Source organism: Nothobranchius furzeri, chromosome 2 (genome assembly GCF_043380555.1).
Source record: "Nothobranchius furzeri strain GRZ-AD chromosome 2, NfurGRZ-RIMD1, whole genome shotgun sequence".
Lineage (NCBI taxonomy): Eukaryota > Metazoa > Chordata > Actinopteri > Cyprinodontiformes > Nothobranchiidae > Nothobranchius > Nothobranchius furzeri.
In genome coordinates this window covers 58,198,983-58,215,025 of record NC_091742.1, presented here as the reverse complement: position 1 = coordinate 58,215,025, position 16,043 = coordinate 58,198,983, and the positions used below count along the sequence as shown (strand labels likewise).

At 42.9% G+C, this 16,043-nt stretch overlaps 3 protein-coding genes across 5 annotated transcripts in view; all 3 read left to right on the top strand.

Annotated features, from left to right (window-relative positions):
* The window catches only part of tbc1d19 (TBC1 domain family, member 19), a 33,561-nt gene extending 29,769 nt beyond the window's left edge, over positions 1 to 3,792 (top strand). The window contains exons 20-21 of one of the 2 annotated variants that reach the window (XM_015946848.3): positions 67 to 137; positions 3,657 to 3,792. In XM_015946848.3, the coding sequence (XP_015802334.1) occupies positions 67 to 137; positions 3,657 to 3,665 (80 nt within the window). In that variant the 3' untranslated portion in view covers positions 3,666 to 3,792. Of the gene's footprint in view, positions 1 to 66; positions 138 to 697; positions 918 to 3,656 lie in introns of those variants that run through there. The other variant, XM_015946847.3, reaches the window with a different exon arrangement.
* Positions 3,793 to 5,044: 1,252 nt separating this feature from the next.
* Positions 5,045 to 11,967, top strand: LOC129155175 (uncharacterized). The gene is made up of 2 exons (XM_070546713.1): positions 5,045 to 5,160; positions 5,411 to 11,967. Exon 2 carries the CDS (start codon positions 5,575 to 5,577, stop codon positions 11,311 to 11,313), a length of 5,739 nt encoding a protein of 1,912 aa, XP_070402814.1. The 5' UTR covers positions 5,045 to 5,160; positions 5,411 to 5,574; the 3' UTR covers positions 11,314 to 11,967.
* Positions 11,968 to 13,840: 1,873 nt separating this feature from the next.
* The window catches only part of stim2b (stromal interaction molecule 2b), a 92,057-nt gene continuing 89,854 nt past the window's right edge, over positions 13,841 to 16,043 (top strand). The window contains exon 1 of one of the 2 annotated variants that reach the window (XM_070546727.1): positions 13,841 to 13,949. Coding sequence is in view for 1 of the 2 variants with exons in the window: in XM_070546724.1 (XP_070402825.1) it covers positions 14,890 to 15,016 (127 nt within the window). In the remaining variant the exon portion in view is untranslated. Of the gene's footprint in view, positions 13,950 to 14,657; positions 15,017 to 16,043 lie in introns of those variants that run through there. The other variant, XM_070546724.1, reaches the window with a different exon arrangement.

Genomic DNA, 16,043 nt, shown 5'->3' with positions numbered 1-16,043 from the left:
AACTTTTAGACACTTAATAGTCATTTTTGACCAATTCATTGTCATTATGTCCTTTATTTTCTTCAGTTCTTGCAGCTGCTGTGTTTGCATTCCGTGCTGAGAACCTGATGGAGGTGACGTCACTGGCTTCAGCTGAGGTTTGTCTCTCACACATGTGATTTTAGTGTGTTTACAGGTGTGTTTGACACTTGGAGTCCACTCTCTCTCCCCCCTACCTCCCGTCTGTCATACTTATGGAAGGCTGTAAATAGACACCGAGAACCAGTTCCAGTAACCCAGTCTCCTGAATGTCTTAGGGGCCTACACCCTCTTACCCCAGCACGTGTCTTGGCCCACCACCTACAGGTCCCAACATCTTAAAGGGAACACACTTTTTTTTTTTTTTTGCTGTTGGACTTGCATTGAAGAGAAGCTGCAGCAGTGCTGCATTAACCACTATCACGGTTCTCGTGAATTCCTCACCCTTTGCCCCTTGTTGCCCCTTCCCTCTCTTCTGGCAGAGGCACATTTTGCTCGCTCATCTTCCAACTGCCTTGCTTGAGGAAAGATATAACACGCCACTCCTTGTCTTAAATTTAGAACCTCCGTCTTGACGCGTTGAACACGATAGGGTTCCTAAATTTAAACATCTAGTGATTCTATAAGGCCAGGGCGGGGAGCGTGGGCTGTCTCATTTGTGTTTGCTTTCATCCTGCAGGCCGTCCTTGCAGACCTTTCAACTCTGAAGGTCATGCCGCTGATCCAGATCTTTCTTTTTGCCACTGCCATCTGAACACCTGGCGCCGCCGTCTCTTAGCTACAAACAGCACGACTCATCAGTCACCGGTGAACAGGAGGACGGGAAGAAAAACAGCTCACTTCACCTGCTTTGAACAAGAGCCACCTTTTGCATGCACGCACTAAAAATAGTAAAGCCCCTTTACGATGCTATTAGATATCATACAGTATGTAAGTAACTCCTGGTGGGGCCTCATTAAGCCATAAGGTAAGGCGAACCCAGCAGCAGTGCTCAGATCAGCCAACTGCACGCAGCAGTGATTGCGCTGCAGCAGGAAGCGACCACAGCAACGCCTTCAAGATTGGCTAATGAAGTGCTAATTAGCTCCTTCGGTGCATTCAGCTCCTGCTTGTTGTTACGCCGTTAGATCACGCTGTTGCAGCGGAATGATTTGATGCGCTAGTTTACTTCTGCATGTTGAGATAAACTGTGAAATTGTACTTCTGGCTGCTGCGGCTAATTGTGTTAGCAGTGCTGAGAAAAACGTATTTGCCGCCTCACAGTTTTTGTTGCACTTGAATGTTTTTCAGGAAACAGAATTTAACTTTCAAGATATACTGAGTGAATTCAGAATGAAGTTTATAAAATCTGATGTTAATTATCGAGTTAATAAAATGCGTTTTAAACTCACAGGGTTTGATGTGAAATGGTAAATAACCTCAAAACCTACTAATTAGTTGTAACACCCCTGGTGGCAGCAAAGGGCGATTTTCATTTTATACCCATTTTTCCTTTTAGAATTGTTTTATTAAGCTACATCAGACAGTTTTCCAGCATTAACAACATGTTTAAGGTCAAAGGTCAGTCATTTTCCTTCAGGATTTTCTGGTGAAGGTCCTAAAGCAGCAAAACAGCCCCACACCATCACACTGCCACCACCATGCATGACTCTTGCGCTGATGGTTTTATTTATTTATTTATTTTTAAATAAGTAAATTTTTCATCACTGACAGTTTTTTTCCCACAACATTATTATTATTTTTTGTTGTTGTTCAGTGTGATATGAATCACTAGGCCTGTTTCCACAACTGGAACAGCCGGACCTTCCTGGCATGCGCATGCATCTTTCATCGGGCAAATAGGTTTATTTTTTGGACCATTTCAGGAACCAATGGAGGAACTGGGGTATGGACTTGGAAATGGCCAGGTGGAGCCGCTGATGAGGATGTTGGTGTTCTATATTTTATTGAACAACAGGACACATTGTTGAAATCTTTTAACCGGCTTCTTACTGTCAGACAAGTTTTATTTAAATGATTTGTTAGTTCTACAGGTCTGGTGGTCACTCGGCTTTGCCAAAAATGTCTTGCATCACAAATTCATTCATGATTTAACACAGAGGGTGGTTTCTTTGGTTGGTCTGTGTGTTTTTTCCTTGTAGTCCTAGTTTTACATTTACTCAGGTTGTGTTTGATACTAAATATATAAATATCTGACACATTTAGACAAGTATCTTTTAAGGGGGCAAATACTTTTTCACAGCACTGCATAAATCATTACATAATGTACATGGATGTTTAGCATCGTCAGTGCCCATGTTTATGTGATTGATGTAATCTGTTTGCAGTGTATGCACATCAGATGTAGCATCAAACACTTTTATAATAAAATAAGTGATCTTTCCTGCGTCCTTTCTGAATAGCTCTGTGAGGTCGTCTGACAGGATAAATGTTTAGAGAGCAGCCATTTCTAAGAGAGGGAGCTGGAGACACCCCTTTTCTCTGTCCTCTCACATGTGCATCTACTCTATTACCCCTTCCCTGCTGGCTGCCTCCCTCCTCTCTCCACCCTCCCCTTGTTCCCTGCGGACTCGTATCGAATTATGCTGCTCGTCTCTTTCGTCTCTCCTCTCCTGGTCGCTGCCACGTCCGCCACCTGTTTACAAGGACTCCCACGGCTGACTCTCTTTATTAGTCCCAGTCCTGTTTATCCTGACATTGGTACCTGCTGGAGCACACTGCAGGCAGTCCCTCTTGGTGGCTGATGCATTGCATTGCAGGGCAGCGTGCCCTCTGTCCATCATCACACCGAGGCTGGCCATGGCTGACAGGTGCCTCTTTGAAAAGCGTATCATGTACAGTGAATGGGTTATTTGACGCCTCAGCTCTGTGCTCTGGTTCCGAATTTTGCAAAATGGCTCAATGGCAATTATGTCAGGTTTGCAAACCGTAACAAGCAGTGTTTAAATGTTTAGTGTGTTACAATAAGAAACCTAAATTAAGATTTTAATGAAACATGCAGAATGGAATTTGTACACAAAAGATTATGTTTATAATTGAAATGGCTCCAGTTAAACGTTTCTAAATCAATTTAGTTATTAAAAACAGTTTGTTGTGTTTGATAGCTTAAACTGAAGTAACGCTTTGTGCAAAGTTTATGCACGATGGCCTGTATTTCTATAGCGCCTTCTTAGGGTTCTACAACCCCCCAAGGTGCTTTACAACACGCGCTGTTGGTGATTATCTACATTGGAGCCATGGCTGCCCTGGGGTGCACTGATGGAAGCAAACCATCGGTCCCTCCGACCACCACCAAGGTGGGTTACCGTAAGTGTCTTGCCCAAGAACACAACGGCAGCATACAACTTTCTGATTACTGGACTACCCGCTCTACAACAGCATTATTAGTATCTTACCTGCTGCAGATAGCTGAATAATTTCAGTTTGGAGAAACAGATTAGTTTTGATCAAACTGATTAGCTAACGGCTAACATTGTGGGGCCAGTTACGTGTTAATGCTAACAAATTTAACAGCAAAGGTTTTAGCCCTCGGGCTTCACCTTAATTGTTATACAAAAGAGTCAGAGGACAAAAACGTCTGCTTGTAAAGGTGGCTATAAAATGTATACATTAATATTTGTTTGCTTTTTTTTTCATAGATCTGTTGAAGAACATCAGCGCTGCTCGAACATAAAAACATTTCAATCATTTTGAGGCTTTTAACCCTTGAAGTGCCAGTTTGAATACTCAGTCATTGCTGTAATTTATGAGAACAAAAATTGAGGTATTTTCTAAAAATAAACATTTTTTTTGCCTGGGGCATTTGTTACTAATCAGTCTTGATTATGTTAAGAAAAATCAAAAATTTGGAATTTTTTGCATTCATAGTTTTTACATAGCAACAGATTTAAAATTTACTTTTCACTCGAGCCATTAGAGGACAAAACATCCACTTTTAAAACTGCTTTAAAGCAGTTCGTGCAAATGTAACTTGATTTTTTTGTTTTTACTTGACTAATATTTTCACCTTAGGTGTTTTTAATGCATATAGTTGTGATTCTTTGCAACAAAAAATCTGTTATGACAAAACCATAGTAGCTCTTACTCTCAATTCACACTGGGTGCGTCTGCAGCGCATTACGGCAGCAGTGTGTTGTGAGCTTAGCAGTGCATCAGTCCCAAACAGATCATGTCAGACATGGCAGGGCTGTGGGATAATTGGCATGTGCTTTATAATAGATACTATAATAATAATAATAATATATGCTGCATAGAAACCCAAGTTTTCTCTTTATTCATTATTTTTAGTGGTTGAATGTCACAATAATAGCTTACTGCTTTACTATTGTAAAGCACATTGAGCTGCCTTTGTGTAGGAAATGTTCTATATAAATTAAGCTAAACTAGTACCCTCCCTGCACCCGTCCCCCCTCTACCGTCCACTCCTTTGTTCCGTCCTCTCCATGATTGATGTCAAGTTGTTGTTATTGTTGTTGTTAGCCTCAAGGGCAACATGCCGATTATCACTTGTAAGTCGCTTCGGACAAAAGCGTCTGCTAAATACATAAACATAAACTGTCTTGACTTATTGCCTATGTGTTTACCTGTAATCTTATTTTTCTTCTTCCTTTTCTCTAAGTGTATGTGCTGCTGTAGCAAGTGAATCTCCTCCCGTGGGATTAATTGTCTATTCTATCCTAGAAAATGTTTTATTAAGTGTGAGACTTGATAAAAAATTAATCTAATTAATCTGAGCCTTTCTAATTAATCGTGATTAATCACATTTTAATTGTCCAAGAAAATTTGCCCCTAAAACATTTTTTTTAATTTAAAACTAACTTTAGTGATGCACAGAATCAAATAATGGACATTGTGACGCCTCAAAAGGCATTTATGTCATTTATATTGTATGTTTCATTTAAAGTTATCCATTTATATGCTTTTAAGTTACAAAGAACAGTGAAGAGGTTAAAAATGTTAAATGGGAAGATTTTATTTTGAAGGTGAACTTATTAATGACCTCACTTCCTGCTGGGTTACATGCATTGGTTGATTTCCTGTTTACTTCCTCTTCTTGGCTGCTCTGAGAGTGAGAGTGTCATGCGGTCATGCTCTGAGGCTTATCCACAGCCATCCACTTGGGAATATTGTTCAGGCAACGCCGTAAGTGTTTAAACTCCATGATGAAGATGTTAAAAAAGCATAAATGGCTGTAGTTGTTAAAAAACAGAACTATTTTATTTGTATTTCACAATGATTGATTTGTACATGTTAAAAGAGGTATTTGTTTGATGGTCATTTTCTTTGCTCAGGCTAATACAATTATGTAAAGTCATATTTTGAGTTAGTTTGTGAGGCAATATTTATGTAAACATGATCATTTATTCTATTCTGTATTTCTTTTCAATTACAGTTTTCACCGCTTGTCAAATGAAGGTTCTAAGAGTAAAAAGTCAACTCTACTCTGACTCCTGTATTGTTTGACAAAGGTTTAGCTTGGTGTTTACTCAGAGTTGCTACACTCTGCAACAGGACACTACAGTGAAAAGGCGCACTCAATGTTTCTACGTGGTCGAGATGGCAGCCAGCAACAAGTCATCGGTATCAAATACCAGGAGCAACGTGACATCAGCATCATCAGTGAGTGCAGCCCGTGCCAGAGCTAAAGCAGAAGCTGCTAAGGTACGAGCATCGTATGCTAGTCAGGAGGCTAAATTAAAGCTTGAAAAGGCTGCTAGAGAAGCAGAACGGCTAACTAGAGAAGCTCAAAATCAGTTGGAAGCCACTAGAATTGATACAGAGCTGGAAGTGCTGACATTAAATCGTGAAGCAGACGCAGCTGTCGCTGAAGCACAAGTGTTGGAAGATGTAGCAGAAATGCATGGAAATGTGGAAAATGTGAAATCCGAGTCAGAAGAGAGGCTTAGATTGCAACGCATCAGTGACTATGTTCACTCTCAAGATCACAACCAGTCTCCCTTTGAACCGGTATCTGTCCAACCTGAATCGCAAAACAGTTTCAGAACATGGCTTCCACCTGCAAGCTTAGCAGAATTCCAGTATAGCAAGAGCAAGCCTAATCCTGAAATGGGTGATGGGACACATCCACCTTCAAAAAACCTGTCTAAACTGACCAGAGCTGAGTCAAAGACTGAAATCGAAAGGACAGACCCTCGCACATATACAGGTGCTCAGTCACAAACACCCAGGAAAATGCTTCCAGTGAACGTGTCACAACCACCAGACCCTCTGGCACAGTATATGGCGCGACGTGATCTTGTTGCCTCAGGACTGTACCAATTTGACGATAAGCCAGAGAATTATCGTGCATGGCGGTCCTCATTCATTAATGCTGTGGCTGAAGTTCAACTTACAGAAACACAAGAATTAGACCTCATGACCAAATGGTTAGGGAAAGAGTCTGGCCAACAAATAAGGTGCATACGTTCAGTGTACGTGAACAATGCAAGTTTGTCTCTCCACAAGGCATGGGAGAGGTTGAATGACTGCTATGGTGCCCCTGAGATAATTGAGCAGTCATTGTTCCAGAGACTCGACAGTTTTCCAAAAATTACGGCCAAGGATCACGTCAGATTACGTGAACTTGGAGATTTGCTCACGGAGATACAAGGCGCCAAGGAGGATGGATTTCTCACCGGGCTGACGTATCTAGACACCTCAAGAGGTATTGGACCCATAGTAGACAAGCTTCCATATGGGCTCCAAGAGAAGTGGGTGTCATCTGGGTCGGGTTTCAAAGAGGAGAACAACGGTCGCTTCCCTCCATTTAGTTACTTTTGTGACTTTGTGTGTCATGAGGCAAAGAAACGAAATGACCCTAGCTTTATTCGGCAAGGCAACGATGCAAACTCCACGAAACCCGAAAGATTACCAGTAAAGAGCTTTAACACCACCAAGTCTATCACAGTCCACAAAACAGATGTTTCTACATTCAACAACGACCCTAGTCAGAACTGCCCGTTGCACAATAAACCTCATCCGCTTAAAAAATGTAGGACATTTAGAAACAAGCCCATTGAGGATAGGAAGGCCTTTCTAAAACAGAAAGGAGTATGCTTCAAGTGTTGTTCTTCAACTTCACATGTTGCTAAAGACTGCAACTCTTCCGTGAAATGCTTAGTTTGTGAAAGTATCCATCATGATACAGCCATGCACCCTGGCTCACAACCTCAATTTACTAAAGCTCCTCCACCGCCACAAGAGAACGGCGGGGAGAGAGAAGATCATTCTGGTGTGGCCGATGTTACAACCAGCTGTACAGAGGTTTGTGGCCCTGGCCAGTGGGGTCGTTCTTGTTCTAAGATCTGCCTTGCAAAGGTCTACCCCAAACGTTCAAAACAGAAAGCAATAAAAGCTTATGTAATCCTGGATGATCAGAGCAATCGCTCTTTAGCCAGGCCAGAGTTCTTTGAGCTGTTTGGTGTTGAGAACAAACCACTCTTATACCATCTCAGAACATGCTCCGGCATCATCGAAACTTACGGCAGGAAGGCAGAAGGGTTCCAGATAGAGTCATTGGATGGCAAAGTTCTCATACCTCTTCCAGCACTCCTTGAGTGTTCTGAAATTCCCAACAGCAGAGCTGAAATCCCAACACCAGGTGCAGCTTTGCATCAGCCACATCTCCACCATATAGCCAAGTACATTCCCGATATGGACCCAGAAGCAGAGATACTCCTGCTCCTCGGAAGAGACGTGCTCAGAGCACACAAGGTCAGGCAGCAAGTTAATGGGCCACATAACGCTCCCTTTGCACAACGTCTCGATCTGGGCTGGGTGGTGATAGGGGAGGTGTGTCTAGGTAACGTGCATAAGCCAACGGTTGACACATTCAAGACCCATGTGCTAGACAGTGGTCGCCATTCCATATTTCAGCCCTGTGCGAGTGTCATGCATGTCAAAGAAACACAACCAAGCTTCAGCAAGCCCAACAAAACACCAGAGAGGTTGCTAGGGCACACAGTGTTTAACCAAACTGAACATGATAACAAACCTGCCCCATCAATAGAAGATATTCTCTTCCTAGAGATCATGGACAGAAATGTCTACAGAGATGACACCGGCAGTTGGGTGGCTCCATTGCCGTTCAAGGAGCCACGGCGACGTTTGCCGAATAATAAAGAACATGCGGTTAAGAGGTTTGAATCCTTGCAATGCCAATTCAGGAGGAAACCTGAGATGCAGAAACAATATGTGGCATTCATGGAGAGGATCATTGCCAATGGTCATGCAGAGGTGGCACCACCTTTGAGGGAAGATGAAGAGTGCTGGTTTCTTCCATCATTTGGGGTATACCACCCACAAAAGCCCAACCAAATCAGGGTGGTTTTCGATTCCAGCGCTCAGTACTGTGGGGTCTCACTCAACGATGTGCTTCTGACTGGACCCGACCTCAACAATTCTCTCTTGGGTGTCCTTCTACGCTTCCGAAAAGAGAGAGTAGCAATCCTCGCTGACATTCAACAAATGTTTCACTGTTTTCTGGTTCATGGAAATCACCGCAACTTCCTCCGGTTTTTGTGGCATGAGGACAACAACCCCAAAAAGGCAGTTATCGACTACCGAATGAAGGTCCACGTTTTCGGCAACTCACCATCCCCAGCTGTGGCTATCTATGGTCTGCGAAGAGCCATTGCCGAAGGTGCAGAGAAGTATGGTACTGACACGGTGAAGTTTGTGGAAAGGCACTTTTATGTTGATGATGGCTTGGTGTCTCTCCCATCTGAAGTGGAAGCTATCAACCTTCTCCAACGAACTCAGGCTTCACTTGCTGAATCAAACCTGCGCTTGCACAAGTTTGTGTCAAACGGTCCAGCAGTCACTGGAGCTTTCCCACCAGAAGATTGTGTCCCACTCATCAAAGATCTGGATTTGAGTGGCGAGACACCACCTATGCAGCGCAGCTTGGGCTTGCTGTGGGAGATTGAATTAGATACATTCACATTCTCTGCATCAGCTATTATCAAACCTTTCACCCGACGTGGTGTCCTCTCCACTGTCAACAGTGTTTTTGATCCTATGGGTATGTTGGCACCTGTCACAATCGAGGGACGAGCCCTTCTTAGGGAACTTACTTCGGAGTTGAATGACTGGGATATACCTCTCCCAGAAGACAAGCTGAAGAAATGGGAAACCTGGAGAGATTCTCTTCAAGTCCTAAAGGAGCTTCATGTGCCACGTGCATATGCATCAGCCTCACTCACCAAAGCTGTGCACACAGAGTTGTGTGTATTCTCGGATGCCTCGACCATGGCCATTGGGGCCATCGCCTACTTGAGAGCCAGTCAGGAGGATGGCAAAGTGGAGGTAGGATTTGTTATGGGCAAAGCCAAATTAGCACCCCAGTCTGAACCCACCATCCCGAGGCTCGAACTCTGCGCTGCTGTCCTTGCAGTAGAAATGGCGGATCTTATCCGAGAGGAGCTGGATCTGAAATTGGATGCTGTCAGGTTCTACACGGACAGTAAGGTTGTGCTGGGGTACATTTATAATACAACAAAACGCTTCTACACTTATGTCCACAACAGAGTTCAACGTATCCGGCAGTCTTCCAGACCAGAACAATGGCATTATGTACGCACGGACGAAAACCCTGCAGACCATGCATCCAGATCTTTACCTGCATCCCATCTTGCACAAAGTTCGTGGTTCACTGGACCTTCATTCCTGCATCAGTTATCTGCAGAAACAGCACAAACTGGTGAGAAGTTTGAGCTCATTGACCCAGGCAATGACTCAGAGATTCGACCACAGGTACACACCTACACTACTCAGCTGGAGGAACCTGTACTTAACCCTGACCGTTTTCATCGTTTCTCAACCTTTACATCTCTACTGCGAGCAGTGGCATTTCTTATCCATATGGCAAGATCTCACAAACAGTCAAACCAGAACAACAGGTGTACAGGATGGCATATGTGTCACTTACCTCGTAATGTGGATGAAATAGCTCAAGCAAAATGTGTCATTTTGCAAGCAGCACAAAGGCCGGCCTTTGCCAAGGAACGGTCAGCTCTCCAAGTAAACAAAGCGGTGCCCACAAACAGCCCTTTGCATAAACTCAGTCCAACTTTGGAGAGTAACCTCATTTGTGTTGGAGGCAGACTGAAACATTCTCAACTCACATGTGAAGAAAAGAACCCAGTAATCCTTCCCAAAGACAGTCACATTTCCTTACTGCTTGTGCGACATCACCATGAGCAAGTGAGACATCAGGGTCGACATCTCACTGAGGGTGCAGTAAGGGCAGCTGGACTGTGGATTTTGGGTGGTAAGCGACTGATCAATTCAGTCCTCCACAAATGCGTAATGTGCCGGAGGCTGCGTGGGAGACTGGAAGAACAACGCATGGCTGACTTACCGCCGGAACGTCTCAAAGTTTGCCCTCCATTCACATATGTTGGGCTAGACGTCTTTGGACCTTGGTCTGTTGTAACCAGATGCACCAGAGGAGGACAGGCAGAGAGCAAACGGTGGGCCATGATGTTTAGTTGTTTGAGTTCAAGGGCTGTCCACATTGAGTTGATTGAGTCTATGGACGCATCCAGCTGTATAAACGCTCTTAGACGTTTCTTTGCTCTCAGGGGCCCTGCAATGCAACTCTATTCTGATTGCGGGACCAACTTCATTGGAGCTAGCAAGGAGCTGGAGATGGACAATACTGTACAGAGGTACCTTGGCAAGCAAGGATGTACCTGGAACTTCGGACCTCCACATGCTTCCCACATGGGAGGTTCATGGGAACGGATGATAGGTGTTGCTAGGAGGATCCTTGATTCAATGCTTTTGCAGCAGAAGAGTCACCTAACTCACGAAGTACTGTCAACGCTAATGGCAGAAATCACAGCCATCATCAATGCACGTCCACTCCTACCTGTGTCTACGGACCCACACCAACCTTTTATTCTTTCACCGGCTATGCTCCTCACACAAAAATCAGGAGTTCCACCTCCTCCTGGAGATTTCATTGACAAGGACCTCTTCACGAAACAATGGAGGCAAGTTCAAGCGCTCGCTAACCAGTTTTGGGCCCGTTGGAGCCGAGAATACTTACCATCTCTACAGCAAAGACAAAAATGGACAGTGCCACGCAGAAACCTTCAAGTTGGGGATTTGGTTCTCCTCAGAGACAAACAGACTGTCCGCAACTGCTGGCCCTTGGCTGTGGTTAGGGCAACCTTTCCTGGGAAGGATGGACATGTGAGGAAGGTTGAGCTCAAAACAGCCGACCAAGGTGATGCTAGAACTTTCTTGAGGCCAGTTGCGGAAGTGGTTCTACTTCTGCCTAAGGACTAATTTAAGGACAGTCATTTGTACCCATTCACATTCACAGTGACCTCACATAGGCCAGGCGGGGAGTGTGACGCCTCAAAAGGCATTTATGTCATTTATATTGTATGTTTCATTTAAAGTTATCCATTTATATGCTTTTAAGTTACAAAGAACAGTGAAGAGGTTAAAAATGTTAAATGGGAAGATTTTATTTTGAAGGTGAACTTATTAATGACCTCACTTCCTGCTGGGTTACATGCATTGGTTGATTTCCTGTTTACTTCCTCTTCTTGGCTGCTCTGAGAGTGAGAGTGTCATGCGGTCATGCTCTGAGGCTTATCCACAGCCATCCACTTGGGAATATTGTTCAGGCAACGCCGTAAGTGTTTAAACTCCATGATGAAGATGTTAAAAAAGCATAAATGGCTGTAGTTGTTAAAAAACAGAACTATTTTATTTGTATTTCACAATGATTGATTTGTACATGTTAAAAGAGGTATTTGTTTGATGGTCATTTTCTTTGCTCAGGCTAATACAATTATGTAAAGTCATATTTTGAGTTAGTTTGTGAGGCAATATTTATGTAAACATGATCATTTATTCTATTCTGTATTTCTTTTCAATTACAGTTTTCACCGCTTGTCAAATGAAGGTTCTAAGAGTAAAAAGTCAACTCTACTCTGACTCCTGTATTGTTTGACAAAGGTTTAGCTTGGTGTTTACTCAGAGTTGCTACACTCTGCAACAGGACACTACAGACATGATATTGTGAACTCAAGCTCTTAATTTCTGAAAATGTGCTTTTAAATTGTATTTCAACTGAGAGCATAATATAGGACAGATCTAAAAGAACTGTAACAATTTCAAAGACATTTTGATAATGTCTTTAAACAATAATAAGAGTGTTCACGAACATTTTTGAGCCACACACAAGCAGTGGAAATGATGAAAATAAAAATCAATGTGATTTTTGGCTAAATGCAAACCATTTTCTACCAACAGACACGCTGCTCAGAAAATACAATAAACCAACAGAATTGTTTAGACAATGATCGGAAAAATGTAAGGGCTTTACTGTTCCTTTAAGAGACACGTTTGTGACTGAATGTTTTCAGAGTAGTGAGAGAAAGGAGCTGCAGCATTTTCCAGCTGCTTGACTAATAAACTACTGTTATGAGCAAAACCTCATTTTTTTCTGGTGTTTTCATTGCTGCACAAATGTTGAAATATTAAGAATTTAGCGTACCTGTTTGTACAGCATTTCAAAAGCTCCCAGTTCAATAAAAGAGCACTGCAGCAGCAGAGTCCAGGTGGTCTCGGACAAATATCTGGCCAGGAAGTTTTTATTTCTTTTGTATTTTTACAATTTAAAAGAGTGGTTCGCTGAAAAACAAAATAGTAATGGTTAATTCTCATTATAATCAGACACTTGAGTTTTTCATGCAGGCTGAACATGAAAATAGTCTCCTACACCTATCTACTGCATTAGCTTCTGATAGAAAATGGACGATGAAACTCTGGGATTAGAAAATCCTCACAGATCTACGGCACACTGTCACTCACCCATCTTGACTCACTGTTGTTGGTTTAGTGTCCAGGAAACAGCAAAAAATCATCCTGACTACTAGAAGCTAACTGTTAGCATTAGCAACCTCACCACACAGCAGAACTCTTTCAGGCTTGTGTTATTTGTGGAGATAAAACATCAGCGTTGCAAATTATACAGAGTTGGTGGTAGAGTTGCATCGCTGTTAGCAAATCAGCGGTGAGATTTCCAAATATCAGGAAGTAAGACTCCAAATTCTGTCATCTGAAGCTCTCCTCTGATCTGGCGATCTTCTACATACTGAAACAGGCACATTAAGGCTTTTTGAACCCAGAGTGCAACAGGCATTTATTCCTACTAGAGACCACTGCAAATGTACTGATTAATCAAGTCAACTAATTTTCTCAAACACTGCATATGTCCTTGCAGGGCACTTTGTTCAAATTATTCCATTGTCTTTGTTGTTAGAGCAGGGCTTTGTTGTGTACATCTGTGTAATTGGTGTGCCAAGAAACCGTGCGCTGACAAAGGTTCCTTGCTTTAAATAGAATCTATGGTCAAATGTGTGAATTTGTGTTAACACAATATCTTTTTTCTAATTAATAATAATTAACGTATTAATGAACTGGGGCCTCATTTATAAAGCTTACTTACGCACAAAACGAGGTAAGTAATTAATTAAACATAAAATGTTTGAAAGTGCTGGAGAGATGCAGTTGGGGGCCGCACAAAAATATTCAGAGGGTTGCAAATGGCCCCCAGGGGCCGTAGTTTGGACATGCCTACTTAGAGAACTTTGAAGGAGGAAAATAAAACAATAAATGTTGGTTTTCCTTCCATGGGCTCAAGACAGAAAGTCATTTTTACTCTGACTGTGGCGCCGAGCATCTTCAGAGGCAGCCAATCAGATTCTGCCATGTTGGGATGGCCCAGCCAATGGGAGCGCTCCGCCAAGGAGGAAAAACTGGGACGTACTGACCAATGTGGTACAGGGGGACCCGGGGAGGACCAAAGAAGCCGCTGTCAAGCTCATCCTCCGGCGGGAGGAGAAACGTGGGAGGCTGTTTCTGGAGGGTTCTTGAGATTTGGCTCTTAAACACCTGCCGCCGGTGAGGTGAGTCGTCCTGTCCCTCTGCCTTCCGCATGAACTCCGAGGAAGAGTAAAGGAGGGTGGGGGGGCAACCGGGAGGAAATTTACTCCGCTGGATTGCTCTGGAAAAAAACCTCAAGTCACTGTCCCGCACGCGACGGAAGTTGGAGCTAAATTAGAGTCACCCCTCCTCAACCTCCGCCTCGCGTCAAACCCGTTTTGCATACTGAACTTCCGCCTTGCTCTGCCTCCTTTTTTTTCTCCGTCTACTGGTCCCCATCAGCCGGCAAGCAGCTGATATAACAGGAGGATACAGTATCACGGCGGAGCCATGAAAAGCTGACTCAAAAAACTTCCCTCGGAGGAGGTAGGCGGATGTCAGGTCGGAGGAGGAGAAGAAGGAGACACATTTTCGCTAACCACCATGGGATTTTCTACTTTCATGTGAAGAGGCGGAATGTGCAGTTTACTACTGTCCGTGGAAGTACCAACTCACAGTTTACGGATTATTATTTTGGTAGCTCACGGATATCCGCGGGTTTAAGTAAAAACGTCGTTTTATTACTACATATTTTTGTTTTTGTGTTTGTTTTGGACGGAATTCCTCTGGAGTAGCTGCATGTGCTTCGCAGTAGCTCCTAAAACCCGGTCCTGTTTTTTTTTTACAATATTAATATTTTTAGATGTTTGACATTAGACATGGGGTGCTTGTCTGTTAGCCCCTCTGAAGCAGCCTGGAAAACCATCAGAAGCTACTAGTTTTTATAGCACGTAAGCTAGCTTTATTTACTAATATTTAGTAATACGCAGGTGTTACACGGTTCGCACAAGAAGACAGTATTATTCTGGATATTTTTAAGGCTGGTGTAATTTTGACACCTTAATCATTTTTTCAACCGTCCTACTGGAATAATCCCTCACACTAAGGATACGAATTCCCACATTTCCACCAGATTTTTCCACCATGAGTTACATGGTAGTGAATGTATTGCTACGTGGACTCGTCATCTATGCGGTACTGGGCTCGGAGTGCTCCTACTCGAATGATCATTCGAGCCCGTCGACTGATGCTGCAAATGTAGCCACAACAGGTAAGACTAACACACACCTGGTGTGTGTTTATTCTTGTTTTTTAAACACATGTGCAGGATTACCCCCGTCTTCCCTCTCGCTCTCTCGGGTCCCCGGTGGTTTTCTCTGGGAAAGCCGAGGAAAGCCCTGCGCAGTCAGTGATGGAGAGTGATGCATTTGTTTTTCTTTTCTTTTCCCCTCATCTGCTGTGCTCTACATTGCCGTGGAATGCATAACATGACGGGAATGCAAGCTGCATCCTCTCTTTAAGAGCGGGGTTGTTAACTTTAATTTGGCAGAATGTGATGAAAAACCTTGTTTTTTGCAGAAACTGTAATGTGCATCAGGTTCCTGGTAACGGATAGGACCAGGGAGTCTGTCATCTTTATGACTGAAAAAAAAAAACATATTTAACCATCTGTTATACATATTAAAATTTCTATGGAACCACAGAAACTCGAGTCTTACAGTATATGGCATATTTTTATTATTGTTATTATTATTATTGTTATTAATAATAGCTACAAGAAATAGAAATTTTCTTGCAAAATAGTTCACTATTTTGTTAAGTTGAACATTATAAATAAAGTTCAGAAACCTTGAATGTTACACAGTTAAAATCTTACCTCTTTGAATAACCTCAGTTTGGAAAAACAGAGATTAAGTCTGTTCAGACAGTCAAGGCCTGGTTCACACAACACGATAATCGTGCAGATTTTTGACCTGATCCTCCCCTTTCGACAGTTGTAACGATGACAATACTGTAATGACTCCAAACATAATATCAGATGTTCCCGCCATGTGTAGTGTGCTAAGAGCAGTCTGGTCCACTCGGAAGAACCTTCCAGGCTGATCATAATAACTCTGGTCTTTTAAACATGTAGGAGTAACTTGGTCTGAGTTTCGAGGACAAACAAACGTGCCACCTGTCTGTGAAAGTGCTTTGTGTATAGTATTTGCAGAGTTGCCACACACCACAGTGTAGTGCCAAAACTGGTATATCCAGGATTTTTAATTACCACGTGTCATTCATACTTTTAAAATCTT

Excerpts from the sequence above, each read along its gene's own strand:
- LOC129155175 (XM_070546713.1), top strand. The coding sequence starts at position 5,575 with ATGGCAGCCAGCAACAAGTCATCGGTATCAAATACCAGGAGCAACGTG.